Here is a 16,919-nt window from a genome sequence, read left to right as displayed (position 1 = left end):
GAACCCAAAATTCAACGAACCCAGAAAAATTACCTAGAAAAATTCAACGAACCCAGAAAAAACGAACACAAATTCAAAGATTTTGAAGATTTAGAGGTCAAATTCGACCATGAAAACTCTAGATCTAGAATTTTTATGGTCGAATTTCACCATCTAAAGCCTTGATATAGAGTATTTTTTTCAGAGAATGGTGGTGGAGGCAGCGACGGCGGCGGAGGTGTGGTGGTGGTGGTGGTTGCGGCGGAGAAAAATGAAGAAGAAGAAGAAGAATGAAGAAAATCACATAGTTTTTGGAGGAGAGAGACGTGTGAGAGAAGTGTGAGTCTTTGAATTCGATCTTGGAGGAGGAGTGAAATGGAGTTTTGGAGGAGAGAGAAAAATTCAGAAATGGAGTTTGAGGGAAGAGAGGAGTGAGAGGGGGTTACGTTTGAGGGAAAAATCTCAGAAATGGAGTTTGAGGGAAGAGAGGAGTGAGAGGAGAGAGATGGGGGGTTTTGGGGAAGTGGAAAGTAATTAAATAATTTTGGTTGGGAAAGTAAATTAATTAAATATTATGGGTGGGGAAATTTAGGTGGGAATATGGGTAGAATCTTTAGGTATTATGGTAATTAGATAGAAGTGTAAGGGTATTTTAGGATAAAATGTATGTCCAAAAATAGAAAAGATTCTAAGTGGATACAACATTATGAAACGACTAAAAAGGAAACGGATACAACAAAAAGAAACGGAGGGAGTACTACAAAAAAGCAGCCTAAACCTAAACCATAATTCATCAGCCGTCCTTCTGCAGCATCAGCATTTTATCTCTCCACATTTTCCAGGAGAGTGGACAATCCACTTCCTCTTCAGCTCACGCAATGAATGCTGCTGCCGGTGCTGCCATGGCGGAGAGCTGAGTCTCACTCACAAACTTCCGCCATGGCATTTCCTCCTCAACGATTCATGGCTTTTGCCAAACAATCCAGGTACTCTTTATCCTCTCTCTTCTCACAATCCCCATTTTCTCAATGTTCCACCATTGAAGCTTCCTGCAACTTTCAACAACAAAAAGATGAAGAAAATCTCATAAATAATAGTATTGTTCAACACCCAACTTTTACTAATCCTTGTAATATTGACGAATCTAAGGTTCTTGCTGAACTCTCAGATCTTTTAGCAGTTCATCGAACAACTACAATCCCTTTAAATTTATATTCACCCGATTCAGTGAAAACCCTAATTGAAAATCAAACCCTAATTAGGGTTTCCCCTGATGGGTTTTTACCGCTAGAAGATAAATTAGGTGGGGTTTTTCTCCAGAAATTGAAGGGTAAAGCTTTGATTCAGAATGCTTTAACTGCAGCTTTAGGTATTGCAGAATTAAGTGTTGATGTTGTTTCTAGGGTTTTAGATAGAGGGGACTTAGGGGGTGAGGCTATGGTTTTGTTTTTTAATTGGGCGATTAAGCAAGCTAGTGTTGGTAGAGATTTAGAGGTGTATCATGTGATTCTTAAGGCTTTGGGGAGGAGGAAGTACTTTGATTTTATGGTGGATATGTTTTTGGAAATGTGTGTAGAAGGGATTAGTATGAATTGCGAAACACTTGAGATTGTGATGGATAGTTTTATCCGGGCTCGATGCATATCTAGAGCGGTTGAGATCTTCAGGAAATTGGATGATTTTGGGATGAAGGGTGATACTGAGGAATTCAATGTTCTATTGAAGTGCGTGTGTAAACGGTCCCATGCGGGCACTGCAAATTCACTGCTAAATTCTATGAGGGGGAAAATGGTATTTGATTGTGTGACTTACAATACAGTGATCGGTGGGTGGGCGAAGTTAGGTAGGGTTAGTGAAATGGAGAAGTGTTTGGAAGGGATGGTGGAAGATGGGTTTTGTCCGGATTGTAAGACGTATAGTTGTCTTATTGAAGGTTTGGGTAGAGCTGGGCAAGTTGATGATGCTGTTAAGATTTTCAAAAGCATGGAAGATCAAGGGTGTCAACCTGATGTAGGAGTATATAATGCGTTAGTTACTAACTATGTCTCTGTTGGTAATTTTGATGAAAGTATGAAGTATTACGAAGAAATGTCAAAAAATGATTGTCTGCCGGACATAGACACTTATGCAAAAATTATTTGTGGATTGCTAAAGGCTCGAAAAGTGGCTGATGCCCTTGAAATGTTTGACGAGATGTTACGTCAAGGAGTCATTCCTACCACTGGTATGTTAACCTCTTTTATTGAGCCCTTGTGTAGTTATGGTCCGCCTCATGCTGCCATGACGATCTATAAAGGTGCTAGAAAACGTGGATGTATGGTATCACTGACTGCTTATAAGTTGTTGCTTATGAGGCTTTCTCGATTTGGTAAATGTGGAATGCTTCTGAAGTTGTGGGATGAGCTGCAGGAGAGTGGACATTCCCCTGACATGGATGTTTATGAGTATATTGTTAATGGATTGTGCAACAACGGACAACTTGAGACTGCTGTATGTGTTATGGAGGAGGCTCTGCATATGGGGTTTTGTCCAAGCAGGCTCATGTATAGCAGACTGAATAAGAAACTCATGTCCTTTGGTAAAGTAGAGAAGGCTTATAAGCTTTTTCTGAAGATAAAACAAGCCCGTGTTAATGAAAATGCTAGGAGATACTGGCGTTCAAATGGCTGGCATTTTTAAGCTGGCTATTTCTGGAAGTGTCGAATGATTTTGCATCACATAGATGTTCAATGCCATTCTCTTGCTAAAAGTCACTTTGCAGATGACAATATTGTGGTCAGTAACGACAGGGCTTGGATCTTTGAAATAATTTGCATCTTATTTATACGTGCTTCATTCAATATCATACTGGTAAGGTTAAGGTAATCCGTGTGTACTAATCATTCTCTCCTATACTATTGTCTTATTACTGTCCATTATTGTTTAGGGGAGGGAGTTAAACTAAATGATTTTGAATTTATATTTCCATTTAAGGCCTCTAGGGTCTGAAGGTTATTATTATTGTTAAGATTTCTTTCTACATTCTGGAAGGGATCCAAGATTGGTGATGTGTCATTTAGTAGTATTTCTACTGTTCACAATTGTAGAACAGTGGCAAAGCTGTGGGGACTGTACTTTTGAAGTTTGGAGATGAGGGTTTTCAGAGACTAGAGTGTATGTAAATTTACTGATACCAAAAACAATATTTCTGAAAAGGACAAAAATAAAAAATAACCAAAGCTAGATGAGTGACCTTGTAACTTGGTTGGGGGAAACTTGCTAAAGTTGCTATGTTGTAGAGATTTAGCCATGAAAACTAAGGTGTCCTTATTTGAATCTCAATAGTTTAGGAATGTTGCGTTTTGAATGCAATATTGCAATCACTACCTCAATGTCTCACATTAAAGTAGTTTAGAATTCCTGAAAAAGTTTCACATTTCTGTGTGAGTCATCATATGAATCCTCCTTTATCATTTTATCTCAATGACTTTACTCTATTGGCTTTCAATTTTTAATTGTACTTCTTTATTGAAAAAGCTTTACAATGGTTGTTTTTCAAAGATTACCAATGTAACAAAGGAACCACAACCTAGGATTTGCAAAGTTGATGATACTTGTGATTGTGGTTTCTCTGTTACAATGGTTGCCTTTAAAAGAAAACCTCTGTATAACCATTGCATTATATGCGATAATTGCTGCACAAATGTTCACATGATCTTGGGCAATGTCTTCCATTCATCGTATATTGAAAATTTGTAGTTTCTACAACACTATTATTTTCATTAGTTGCAAAAAATTGAGTTCCTAGCACCCTTATACAAGACCTGCAAATTTATGTCATTCAGCATTGTTGGTTAGGTTCCTGGATCAGAATTATGGAAAGTTGAGAATGGTTATAAAATGTGTGATGCTCATTCTTCCCTTGACTGCAAGTCATTAGTTGGCCAATGGCCATAGTTAGAGACAAGTACTGGATGTATTTTAATCCATGGTGGTTAGAACTTAACTTAAAATATGTCAAAGCAGTAAAATTATTTGTGATTTCTCTTTTTATCAGTGTAAATTTAATTTCTATCCTGACCTTCTTCAGGATAATACTTTGGTTTTTGCATCATATATGTGAAGTCTTGTCATTTATTCTATGTGCCCTCCTTGGAGTTTTTGCTGGAATGATGCAATTTAGCCAAATCTGATACAGATGTGCTCCTTGTGACGTCTTTTCTAAGGTCATTACATTGCCATCCTAAGTCATCTAAGTGACTCACCTTTGTGCAATTGATGATCTTGATGAAATGTCGCAGGTAGTAGCGTGTCTGTGTGATTGATAAAATTTGGAGATAGGTTCACATGCTGACCAGATAGCTTCCCCGGTTTCATTCTTTATACACATTACTACAAATGGGGTGAATTTTGTAGGTTTTTTTTTGGTTATACGATGCTTATGCTCTTATCATGATGTTAGCATTTAGCCGTAAATTGCTGTAAATTACTCTACGTTTTTTCAAAAGTGTTTTAAGTTACTCTCTCTTTTCATGCCTTGAGGGAAACTATTGTAATGTGAAATGCCTTCACTATTCTTTATTTAAATTGGGTATGTTGATCTTTGTGCATTCATTCTTCAATACTTGCACAATGTTTGGAGGTCTATCATGTTTATGTTGGAATTCAAAAGAAAACTTTTTTTTATTGGATAAAATAATTGAAGGGCCGCATGTAATAAGCAACGCACCCATTCGGAAAGGATAGTGTCTACATCTTTTGTCGGCTTATGTATGCCCTGTGTCTTTTCCGCATTTTTAATGGTTTTCCCGTCGAAAATTGTTTTTTTTTTGTAGATTTATTAGATTTGCTTATTTCATTACAATTTTTTGTGAGGTGTGGTCAAAAAATGACAGCTTAATCAATTTTTGAATTTCTGAAGTTTGATTTCCCAGGTAAAAAACTTTTGTTCGGAGAGGAGGAGATTTGCTACAATATCGATGTGGTGATCTGAAGCAATGCCTTTGATAAAGGAGCAGAGTAGGTATTCAGGTCATGACACTTGTAGCGGCGATTGAGCTCCAACATCCAACTACTGAAAGTTATCTTCGTCTTTTTGAACAAATGTGACTCCTATTTTTGTATGGTATTAAGATTTGTATTCTTTATAGCTTATGCTAATTGGAATGATTGGAATCCTTAAAGATGTGTTGTTTGAGGTTAATGTACATAGACTTGGAAATTATTGGTATTTATACAAGTAGTTAATGTACATAAACGAAATTTTCCAAGAGAATCAGAGTAGTTAAATGAAGTTTATGTTAGAAGATCAAAGCATTTGAAAAGACGATACTTTTATATGATGTACGTATAAAATAATGGAATTGAACAAGATCCACTCCATTTTTTAAAAGAAACGGAGAATATATCTTCCATTGACAATTGAATTTGCATGATGGAATAATTTTTGAGTTTGTATACCCACGGCTGAATTGTACAGATGAATGGGGCAGCCACCTCCAAGGGAACCCTTTATACAAGGAGGTATCTATAAATATCTGTACAACAAGGTTCTAGACTAACCCTAGCTAGAACCTTCAAGAAACAACGAAGTTAGAGTGCTCAAGACCCATCCAGAGCACTCTAGAACCTTCCGGTGCATAACCGGATATACCTGCTGCAAAACTTGGCCTTCTGGGCCTCAAACCCGAAATCTGGCCCGACCATCATCTTCATTGGGCCAAAATACGTGGGACCCCAAAGTTTCATCCCATTTGAATATCGGTTGGTCCCCAACTGACCCATTATTACGTTACTGTCATGTGGGTGTTTACTAGACATTTACCCCCTATTCAAAATAAACCTATAAGGGAGTGGGTGCTCCTCATGCTACCAGCACCCAGGCACACCACTGCTGCCTAGCGCCCAATTCCGGCGCCCACGACCATGCCCCATGATGCATCCCCGATGCCTCATCGACCCACACGACCCGATGTCCGATGGAACACCACGTTGTCCGGTTGTGCAGTGGTGCCCAACGACCTTGCCGCCACCCTTGGCGATGCACCGCGTTGCCTTACGATGCTTGTTGCCTTGCCTGTTGCTACATGTGATGGTGTGGGAGGCCATCCGTGACAACTTGCTCCATTTTGAGCAAACACTAACAATAATTGGTCAAATGAAACGGAAGGAGGGTAAACTATACTGGATTAGGAGTCCTACACCAACATATCTAAGGTGTATCCAGGTGCACTATATACCCTTTTATATTTTTACCGATGGACATAAAAGTACCCTGTAGTGCACGCACATAAAAATCTACCATACGGAACCGATATTCAGAAAAATAGCAAGCGAATAAAAAGCGGACCCAAAATCACGAACTGGTCTAAAACTGACCTGAACAAACAGTTACCCGAACAATCGATTTGCCACCTTAGTGTCGTCTAGTTAGTACTCCCTTCGTTGTTGAATACTTACAACAGTTTGTTTTTAGCATATTATACATTAACTTTGACCAAGTATTCTTACTATGTAAAAATCAAACGTTATTGCGAAATATATCGTAGGATTTATCTTAATTTACATTTTTTAAATATCGTTTTTCTAAAAACTTTTTTGGTATATTGTATATACTTCGTATTGCTTATGATTACGACCAAACCGGTGTCTTGCCAATACTCCGTAGGACAAAGGAAGAGGAGTATTATTAAACTTATCACCTCTGTCGAAGGGAGGTGAACTCTCTCGCTCTCAGCCAAAAATGAGTGAGGTATTCCAGAGAGCAGAACAGCAGCCGAAGGAGCAAAGTCTGATTCATATAGAAGAAGTTGAAGCAACCAATACAACAAATGCTGTTCATATTCACCAGAAGAAGCGCGTTCATTCTCTTGACATTTTTAGAGGCTTCACTGTTGCTGTATGTTTCATCCCCTTTCCAGCTAGCTTCTTCTTGCTTTAATTTGATTTTTTTTTTTTTTTTTGTCAAAGTTAGCTTCTAATTTGTAAATACTTTTAGCTTAGTGATTTCATGAAAATAATGACAAATTTTTGACATAAAATTTCTCAATTAAGAAATCCTTATCAGAATATAGCTTGTTTCGGTCAAATTAAGGAGAAAAATAAATTAAAAATTAAACTAAATTCTCATTTTTATGCCCAATTTCAGCTCAATTAATGAATTAACTGGTTAGTAATATTAGCTAACTAGTCAGCTTAGTTAACTAAACTTGCGTGCCAATTATTGTTATAATGATCACTACATAGACAATGGAGGGGTAAATTGTTAACTTGTATAGCATCAAGTTGAATCATTACCAATGATGTCTTGGCCTAGTGGTTAAGACCGAGGGCTTGTGTACAATAGGTCTTAGGTTCAAATCCCCCCACCCCCATTTGTAATTTATATTGCCCTTGTGGCTCATTGGAATCAAAAAAAAAATCAAGTTGAATCATTGCTTTTAATTTGTGATTAAACTCTTTCTTCGCCATATTTGTGTTGGGGTTTTTTTCTTTCATGACTAAACCAATTTAGTGAGAGAAGAAAATTTGGGTTACATTGCATTCGAGTTTTGAAAGAAATTGACATCCATTAGACCTGTTATTTACTCCACTTGTTATTCATGCTAATAATGTTAATAGACACTGTATATTGATTATCTGGTGTATAAAAAGTATTGTTAGAATTGCTTCAAAAACTTCTATTTGATATGCAATGAAGATTTTGTCCTCCAAATATATTGAATAAACATCATGTTGCTTAATAGAAAATGTCCTTGCAATTTAAGTTCGTTGGCCCATATCCTGATTGAAGGGGGCAGCTTGCTACTGTCGAGAATATTAATGGTTCTTCACTTGGATGTTAATGATGTGTATATTAATCTGCTCTTGAGGGTGAAGTCGATTAAATTGGGAAGAAAGATCGCGTTTAAACATTTGTCGTGTGAACAATCTAGATTGTAGTTGAAACCTTTAACCTTTTTGTTTAGATACCACCAACTGTTGGCCCTTATTGACTCAGTAACCAACCATCGATTGTAGCTGATGATTTTGGTAGATGATGCTGGAGGAGAGTGGCCAATGATTGCACATGCACCATGGAACGGCTGCAACCTAGCTGATTTTGTCATGCCTTTCTTCTTGTTCATTGTTGGCATGGCAATTCCTTTAGCTCTCAAGGTTGGTTTCATTATGAAATACGCCAATTTCTTTGTCTTGCTTCCTTGTGCTTTGAATAGGGTCTTTGAAATAATATATACATATAATTTTCTTGTGCTTTGTATGTTGCTCTCGTTATTAGAGGGTGCCAGACCGTCTTATGGCTAGCAGAAAAGTAATCTTTAGGACTCTCAAACTTCTTTTTTGGGGAATTCTCTTGCAAGGTCAGTTGTTCTTCCTCTATCCATACGTTGCATACACATTAAGAGTGTGCATGATCCTTCTATTTCTATTTTGTTCTTACATCATTAAGAAAAATCAAGTGTAAGAAGTAATGTTGGAAACTGATATTAGAAACTTCTATTCATCTTAAGGAGGGTACTCTCATGCTCCTGACAAACTGACATATGGAGTTGACATGAAAAGAATAAGATGGTGTGGAATTCTCCAGGTGATGTTAGCACATAATTCCATATAAAAAAACCGAAGTTCTGAAAGTAAAATGTTGGGTTTGATGAACCGAAATCTGGTGATTTTTCAGAGAATTGCTCTGTCGTATCTGGTTGTAGCGTTGCTTGAGATTGCAACTAAATTCTCTCAAACCACAAATCAATTATCTGAACGATTCTCTGTGTTTAAGCTATACTGCTGGCAGTGGTGCGCATCTGATCTTTTGCTTCAACTTTGTTAGCACTTCTGTAAATTTGGGTTTTCCTGACATAAATGTTCCGTTACAATCTTAAATTTATAGGGTGGTTGGAGCATGTATTCTTATTATTTACTTATCCTTGCTCTACGGAGTATATGTCCCTGATTGGCAATTCACCGTGCAGAATGCAGAGAGTCCAGATTATGGAAGGCATTTCAATGTTAGCCATTATTCATATCTTACACTTTGCCTAACTTATCTAAGATTCATTTACATGAAAGAAATTACTGTCGTACTATAGTAGTTAGTAATTTAGTATTACCGTTATTTATTCTTTTGTATGCACTCTTTCGCTTCATTAAAAATGTCTTTCATTGGGAAGTTCAGGAAACATCTGACTAATCTTGACTTGTTAGGGTCTTAAGGTATATGTATTTTGACCTGTGTAGACGTTGACTTAAGTGTGATCAATAATGAGTGGTATAACTGTAGGAACCAGGCACAGGAAAATACAGATATTTTGTTCCTTTGATTGTTAATTTTGTGGGATGTAAGAGCATGAAGCGACATCTTTATATTGCTTTTTTTTTTGCATTCGATTATTTCTGTGTTACTCCCTTAATCTCGTCTAGGTATTGGACTTGAACAAAATAAATTCTAGTTGAAATATAATTATGGCCTAGTATTCTAGAAAGTTTATTCTATTCAACGAACTAAATTGACTTAGAAGACTGATGAGAATCAAGTAAGAACATTATGCCTTTTTTTCTGCTGTTAAATTCGCAAATTCTTTAGAATGTTTATGGAACTGCACATACCGCTTCTGAATAGTAAGACAGCAGCTATTTCTATCACAGGTCACGTGTGGTGTGAGAGGAACATTAAATCCTCCTTGTAATGCAGTTGGATATGTCGATAGAAAATTGCTAGGGATTAATCATGTGTATCAACATCCAGCTTGGAGGAGATCTAAGGTGAGTGATGAACATAAGCATGCTAGCTTTAGATGGTCTATATGAGTCCTAATTTCCTATAAAACTCCATCATGATTGTGTATCAGAAATACCATCATATATGTAGTTACATTTCGACATTTTTAATGAGAGAGATATTTTTATTGTGCTTGTCGAACTGTCGAAGTACTGCAGGCTTGCACAGCAAACTCTCCTTACGAGGGGCCTCTTCTGGAGAATGCTCCCTCCTGGTGTCATGCACCATTTGAGCCAGAAGGAATTTTGAGGTATGTACAGTTGTATTTCATGTGACTTCATATTAACAGGCTTATGTTAACGATGGGGGACCTTACATAATACTCCGCATATGGTACTGCAAAATCTGGTTTCTAGTACCTTTCTGAACCTGCTGAATTGCAACATGCAACTATAATGCAGCAAAGCTCAGCTTTTATTAAGAGTATTTATCTTTTTATTGGATGATTTACACAAAACCACACGCATTTTATGACTATTTTCATCAGACAACTGATTTGACCTGCGTGTTTAGAACACTACCCATAAGTTAAAATAATCTAACCTTAAACCACACTCAGCTCTGCACAATTTTGAACACTCGATGAGCACATTTTAGTTTTTCCCATTGTCATGGTTTTAGTGAGATGTTGTGCTAAGAAGTACGTAATGTTGTTTTCCCTTTTTTTCTTCATGTTTTTACTATAATCTCCGAGAATATATACCAATTTCAGCAATTAAAGAATTTTCTTTGTATCACATTTACTCATGGAATGAAGCTCGATATCCGCCATACTTTCAACAATTATTGGAGTTCATTTTGGACATGTGCTTATTCATGTTAAGGTTGGCCGCCTAATATTAATATAAAGCTTGTTTGAGATGTGAGTGATGCTTTTCCACTACGCTGATTTTCAACCTTCAATAATTACAGGATCACACTGGCAGGCTGAAGCATTGGATTCCAATAGGTCTTGCTCTCCTTATTTTAGGATTGTTGCTTCATTTCACCAATGGTAAAACCAATACCTTTTTTTTTTGTTTTGTCGGGTGAGAAGGGGGCAGGAAACTTCAGTTGATCCATTGAATAATGTTGACTATTTATTCCCTGAAAGTTCCATTAATCTCTTTACCTCTAAATCAGCAATCCCTTTGAACAAGCAGCTTTACACCGTGAGCTATGTTTGTGTGACATCTGGTGCAGCGGCCTTTGTATTCTCAGCCTTCTATTTGCTGGTAAACTTTAAGTCTTTAACAAAAGCTTCTGCTGTCATATCAGGACTAGCCATTGCCGGTATTCCCACTTCTTCCAACTTCTGACTAAATTCATGACAGGTTGACATTTTCGATGTCAAATTCGTGTTTCTTCCATTCAAGTGGATCGGCATGAATGCTATGCTTGTCTACGTTATGGCTGCTGCTGGCATTTTTGCAGGATTTATAAATGGGTGGTACTATGATGATCCGCACAATACACTGGTATTATTTATCAGTTATCACCTCTTTTTTCTTCCATCCACTATTATAAGGGAGTTGTTGGTTTTGATCTTTGCACCTCAACTCGCTCTATACATCTACTAAACTAACCCAACCATGTTAAAGTCTGTTTTCTATGCGGTTTTTTCATGAAATGCCCCTGAGGTTTAACGAAATGCACCAAATACACTCGCGTGTTTCAAATTACATAATATACCCCTATTTAAACTTATTTGAACCAAATGCCCTTAGACTTAACGGAAGTCTAACACCGTTAGTCATTAGTTTGAATTATCCCTTAATCAACCTAATTGATTAATAATTAACCCCTAATTAATAATTTACTCCATTATGCATTTTCTTTAATTTAATTTTTTTTCTCTTTTTTCTTTATTTTCACTCACCCCCTTCCTTCTCTTCTGGTTCAACAAGCTCAACAACAATCCATCCCCTTCCCTCCTGGTTCCACCACCATCGACCACCGACTTCCGTCCCACCGACCACCGACTTCCGCCCCACCGACCTCCGCCCACACCACCACCGAGCTCCGCTTCAATCTAACTCCCGTACAAAAAATCTTCAATCTAAATTCTCATTTTTTTTCCCCAAATTGTCTCAATTCGATTTCTAGAAATGCGAATTATATGTTGGTGGAAGTATAGGACAGCAGCACATAGAATTAGAGAAGAGAAGAGGAAAAAGTTAATTTTGTAGCTAGAATTTCAGTTTTTCGTTCTTCAGTTTTCTTCTTCTTCTTCGTTTTTCCTTGCCTTCTTTCTGGATTTTTTTTTTTGTTTTGATTCTGTTCGCACATAGCAGCAGCAACATCGTAATTATGAGATATAGCAGCAGCGATTAGTAGAGATTAGAGAACCTAGTAATTCTATTTTGGTTTTTAGATTTTCGATTATAGGATTAGAATTCAGAAATTTCGAATTCATTTTCTATTGTTCTTGAGTCTGTTCTTCAATTTCCATAAATTGTGTTACGAATGGGATTTTAGCCACGGCTTTACCATCGAACTATGAATTGAGCAATCCAAAAACCATGAAGAGAACGAGCACAACGACGACACTGGATTTGAACTTGAAGAGTGAGAGATCTTGGCTTGCGTCTTTAAGGCTGGTTTCGACTTCTTCTTGGTTTTTGTTCTTGAAGATTGAATCTGGGTTTTCAAGGTTTCAATTTTTTGAGGATTTGTCAATGGATGAGGATTTAAGGGATTTTCAAATTCAGTTTCTAATGGTGTTGAGATTCTCGAACCAGAAGAGAAGGAATAGGTGATTGAAAAGAGGAAAAAAAAAATTAAAGAAAATGAAAAATGGAGTTAATTAGTTAATTATTAATTAATTAAGTTAATTAAGGGCTAATTCGAACTAATGACTAACGGTGTTAGACTTCCGTTAAGTCTAGGGGCATTTGGTGCAAATAAGTTTAAATAGGGGTATATTATGTAATTTGAAACACGCGGGTGTATTTGGTGCATTTCGTTAAACCTCGTGGGCATTTCATGAAAAAACCGGTTTTCTATGTGATCGTCATTTTTGTTTTCATAACTAGCGAAACTTGTGCAAGTGTATTGTGAGATTATGTGCAAAGCTAAAGTCTTTGTTGCTGGGTGACTATGAATTGCTACAGTCAAGTACATAAGTGAATCCTCGATTTAACAGTAATTAGAAAGGCTTAAGATAAGACTCAAAATGTAGGACACAAGTAATGTTAAATGACATATCGACAATGTTGCAGGTATATTGGATTCAAAAGCATATTTTTGTTGGAGTTTGGCATTCAAAGAGAGTTGGAATCTTGTTATATGTGATCTTTGCAGAAATCCTGTTTTGGGCTGTTGTTTCCGGCATTCTGCACCGACTCAAGATATACTGGAAGCTCTAGTTCTGGCATTCCTGCGCCTTTGTATTATTGTACAGTCTTCCTTTATGTTTGTTACATACAGTTGAAAACGATAGACAAAGTTGTGTACAAGGTTTCTATTTTGGTAAACTTTGTAATGTTAATAAATTTGTTCATTTCCTCTGTTATGTAGGCTTGTAGCTGAAATGTGTGCCTTACTTTATTCATACTTTTGTACAATTGAGTACGAAGTTATATTTTGTACCACATGTTTTGATGGAATTGAAACGAGTGTCTTAGTTTATTCGTGTTTTTTGTATAATATAAATATAATACATAATACGAAAGTTTTAATATGTTGTGGAAAAATGCATATCTTAGATAGAAAAAAAATTAGCAGAAAACATCAATAACTATTAACTAATATCATTGAACTAGATCACAATTTCACGTCTTTTTTTTTTTTTTTCTTTTTTTCTAATTTTGCTGTATTATTCCAAGTTTGGCTAACACAAATTCTTAATTTATTTAAAAATTTGAAACTACTAGTTTATATTTTGCGAAATTCTAATGTATTACTCATACTAATATTCGGAAATTTGACACTTTTAATTTGCACCCGTCTGATTGATCGTAGGCTCAAGCACCATAACTTATTATTAAGGTCAGTTTGACACATAATACTTTTTCAGATGACCAACCCAACATGACCATTCGGCCAGCCTTATCTATGACACGTTGAGTTTGCTTGACTAAAAAGATACTCACAAAAATAATTTTAATTCCACTAGGGTTGTAAAAGAGTTGAATCGATCCTAGTATTAGCGTTTTCAAGCAAATCTTTTTTAAGTAATTTGGTGTTCGCGCTTGAATGAGCTTTTTTTTTTGTTCGAGCTGATCTCGTTTACTAAAATACTTGATTGAGCTCAGCTTGAACTTGCTCATTCATATTTGGAGCTCAGACTTAAGCTCGAGAACGTACGAGCTATAAAAGAGCTTTAGAAAACAACCTTTGCAAATCAACTTTTTTATGAAAATAAAAGAGCAATTTAAATTACTAAAAACATTAAATTAAAAAATCAAATCAATACATCGTATTTAAAAAACATAATCAACATCATTTAAATGACACGTAAGCAACACCATTTTGAGGACATGTGTCTCAGCCTTAATAAACTTTCTATTTACTTTTTGTTATAAAAAAGTAATGGTCATTCATTATTCCATTTTATTGTCATTAGTTATTAGGTAGTACACTACTAATCCCCGTCTATTTAATTGTAATACCCCGAAATTTTAAACTTGATTCATTAAAATCAAAAATATTTATTAGCTTGATTTCGTTTTAAATAATTACGAATTATCGAATTCCGTTAATTTAAACGTTTTTACGATTTATTTTAAACGATAAATTTATAAACGAAAATTTATTTGTTTTTCGTTAAGAATTATTTTAACTAAACATTTCTATTTTTAGTCGTTTCTAAAAATAGCAACAAATTTCTGAAATTTGGCCTAATCTTGTGAAATGACCAAAATGCCCTCAACAACAAAGTTTCATTTTCATTTCTTTTCTCCTGCTCTCCACGTAAACCAGAGGAAGAGGAAGCTAAGTTCATCCTTCCTTCTTCTTTTCCCTCAAATTTGACACATATTCATTGGAAAGTTCAAGTGGAACTCTTCCTCTTCTTCCTTTACAAAACCAACAACCAGAACACCAATTTTCCACCAACCAAAATCAAAATCAAAAATCAAACCAAATTTCACTTCCCCTTGTTCCTGTGAACCGAACCACCACAACGAACGCCACTGCAACCACCGGCTACCACCACTGCCACCTTCGCCCCACAGCACCACCGCACGCACCACCCCTTTCCCTCTCCCTCCTCTCGACACACTCCCCTGCTTCCTCCTCCCTCGCCCCACCGCACCAACACCACACCACGCACCACCAGCTCCAGTCATCCTCACCATCTCGCCAACCACCTCCGCCCTCAATTCTGGCGAGCCGCCACCCAAAACCACCCGGAAACACCCCCGAATTTCCCCTGTTTTCGCCCTCTTCGTGCTTCATTTTCTCGCTCCCTCGCCGTTCCACCGCCTCCAAACCACCGCCATCATCGTCGCCCTTCACCATCGAGCCACCCCAGCCAACCTCCCTTCCTCCCTCCTCTTCCCTCCTCCTCGTCCATCTCCTCCTCCCTTCCTCTGTTTCGTTTCGTGCCCTGCTCCCAGAAAACCAAAACTAATTTTTGGTTTTGATTTAATTTCCTTAAAACCCACAAAGTAATTGGGCCATTTTACAATTTGGGCTTATTGGGTGAGTTGAGCCTGATTTCTAATTCTCAGATTCTAATTTATCAATACTTATGATTTAATAATTTTTATAAAATGCATATTTACTAATAAAATTGTGTATTATTTTTCAGGTTTTATTATCAATTTTACGAGAATAAGATTTTAGTATTAAAATGAAATTTATATATTATTTACATGAAAAATCGAGTTATAAAATATATATATATATATATATATATATATATGTATTTTGATTAAAAATTCGATTAATTATAATATTTTCTTTAAAATTCGAAATTATATTTTATTAAACTTCATATATATAAAATTTATAATTTATAAAATATTGATTTTAAAATTATTTACCGATTTAATACTAATTTAATTATTTACTATTTTGAAAGAAATTGGACTCGGAGTTCAGGAATAACGAACCAACGAAAATCCCTTAGCAAAGTCGCGGAATTAAGGTAACGGCTATTGCTAGTACCCGTAATTCCCTTCTAAATGTGTTTATGAAATCATGACAATATGTTTGAATTTATGAACTGAATGCTTCGACATGTTTTATTGAATTGCGGGAAATGAATTATGTTTTGACTGAATGATTTATTATAACATAATTTGATGAAATTATTTCTTATTATATGATTGAGTGAATTTCTTATAAAATAGTTTTTATAAGAAACCATGAAAGAAATAAATGCTTTATGTTGATCACATGATCTAAAGGAATTATGTTATTTCAAATAAAGTAAAAAGGCTAAAATGTAAAATTAAACGAAACATGATAAAGGAAAGTGAAAGACCTAGTCCGCTTGGCAGTATATGTTCACAGGTTACGATTCTCGGTCATGCATGTACCCATGGGGCATCCGCCCATTGAGCCAAGGCTCTCATGTTTTCGGGCCAAGGCCCCATGTTTATGGACAACGGTCCATCGTGGAAGACGTTCCACCATGTCATACTTGCCACGGCTAGCATGTGCACCCTAAATCTATAAATGAATTAAATAAAGGACTTTATAAAATGTTTTACTATATTCTATTCTCCCCGTGTTATTAAATAAAATGAATTGAAATGAATTTACGCTGCTAGGATAGTCGTTACTGAGTCTTCGGCTCACCGTTTTGTATTCTGTTTTAGGTACCGCGGGGAACAATGGAAACGATTAGTGGCGAGGAAATTTACTATGATAATGTTCACTTAGTTTATGCTTAATGTAGTAATAGTTTAATTAAAGACTTTTAGTAAGTTATGTACTTGTATTTTGAGGACTATTATATTTCCTCCGTTCCGGAAATATCGCACCATGGTTGACTTTTACTCCTTTAACCATTATTTTGACTCTTAATATCTCAAATCATATTTAAGTAAAAAAAATTAAAAATTAATATTTAGAAAATATATATCAATACGAATCTACCATAACCCCACATGAATAAAATTTCATTACGTACAAATCACAATAAATGGCCAAAGTCGTAGTGTGAATATTGTAAAAAACAAATGGTGCGATATTTCCGGAACGGAGGAAGTATTATTTTGGGAGTTCTAATAGATTATGAATGATGGTTGCCTTG

At 36.1% G+C, this 16,919-nt stretch overlaps 2 protein-coding genes across 9 annotated transcripts; both read left to right on the top strand.

The window, feature by feature from the left end:
- The first annotated feature begins 751 nt into the window (after window positions 1-751).
- LOC110793178 (putative pentatricopeptide repeat-containing protein At5g43820) lies at window positions 752-5,271 on the top strand. Of its 4 annotated transcripts, none has more exons than XM_021998022.2 (2): window positions 752-2,829; window positions 4,893-5,271. In XM_021998022.2, exon 1 carries the CDS (start codon window positions 862-864, stop codon window positions 2,656-2,658), a length of 1,797 nt encoding a protein of 598 aa, XP_021853714.2. In that variant the 5' UTR covers window positions 752-861; the 3' UTR covers window positions 2,659-2,829; window positions 4,893-5,271. The 4 variants fall into 4 exon arrangements, with proteins under 4 accessions (XP_021853714.2, XP_021853715.2, XP_021853712.2 ...); XM_021998023.2 differs by having other exon boundaries at window positions 4,880-5,271; XM_021998020.2 differs by having other exon boundaries at window positions 752-2,840.
- Window positions 5,272-6,606: 1,335 nt separating this feature from the next.
- LOC110793179 (uncharacterized) lies at window positions 6,607-13,214 on the top strand. Of its 5 annotated transcripts, none has more exons than XM_056843563.1 (13): window positions 6,607-6,856; window positions 7,978-8,115; window positions 8,237-8,318; window positions 8,469-8,545; window positions 8,636-8,751; window positions 8,846-8,963; window positions 9,601-9,717; window positions 9,892-9,983; window positions 10,491-10,557; window positions 10,646-10,727; window positions 10,856-10,947; window positions 11,047-11,190; window positions 12,934-13,214. In XM_056843563.1, exons 1-13 carry the CDS (start codon window positions 6,701-6,703, stop codon window positions 13,078-13,080), a joined length of 1,428 nt encoding a protein of 475 aa, XP_056699541.1. In that variant the 5' UTR covers window positions 6,607-6,700; the 3' UTR covers window positions 13,081-13,214. The 5 variants fall into 5 exon arrangements, with proteins under 5 accessions (XP_056699541.1, XP_056699542.1, XP_056699545.1 ...); XM_056843564.1 differs by lacking the exon at window positions 12,934-13,214 and adding an exon at window positions 12,708-12,849 and having other exon boundaries at window positions 11,047-11,314; XM_056843565.1 differs by having other exon boundaries at window positions 6,716-6,856; window positions 7,926-8,115.
- Window positions 13,215-16,919: the final 3,705 nt, after the last annotated feature.

The sequence above is a fragment of the Spinacia oleracea genome, chromosome 4, assembly GCF_020520425.1.
Source record: "Spinacia oleracea cultivar Varoflay chromosome 4, BTI_SOV_V1, whole genome shotgun sequence".
NCBI lineage: Eukaryota > Viridiplantae > Streptophyta > Magnoliopsida > Caryophyllales > Amaranthaceae > Spinacia > Spinacia oleracea.
This window is presented reverse-complemented; position numbering and strand designations above follow the sequence as displayed.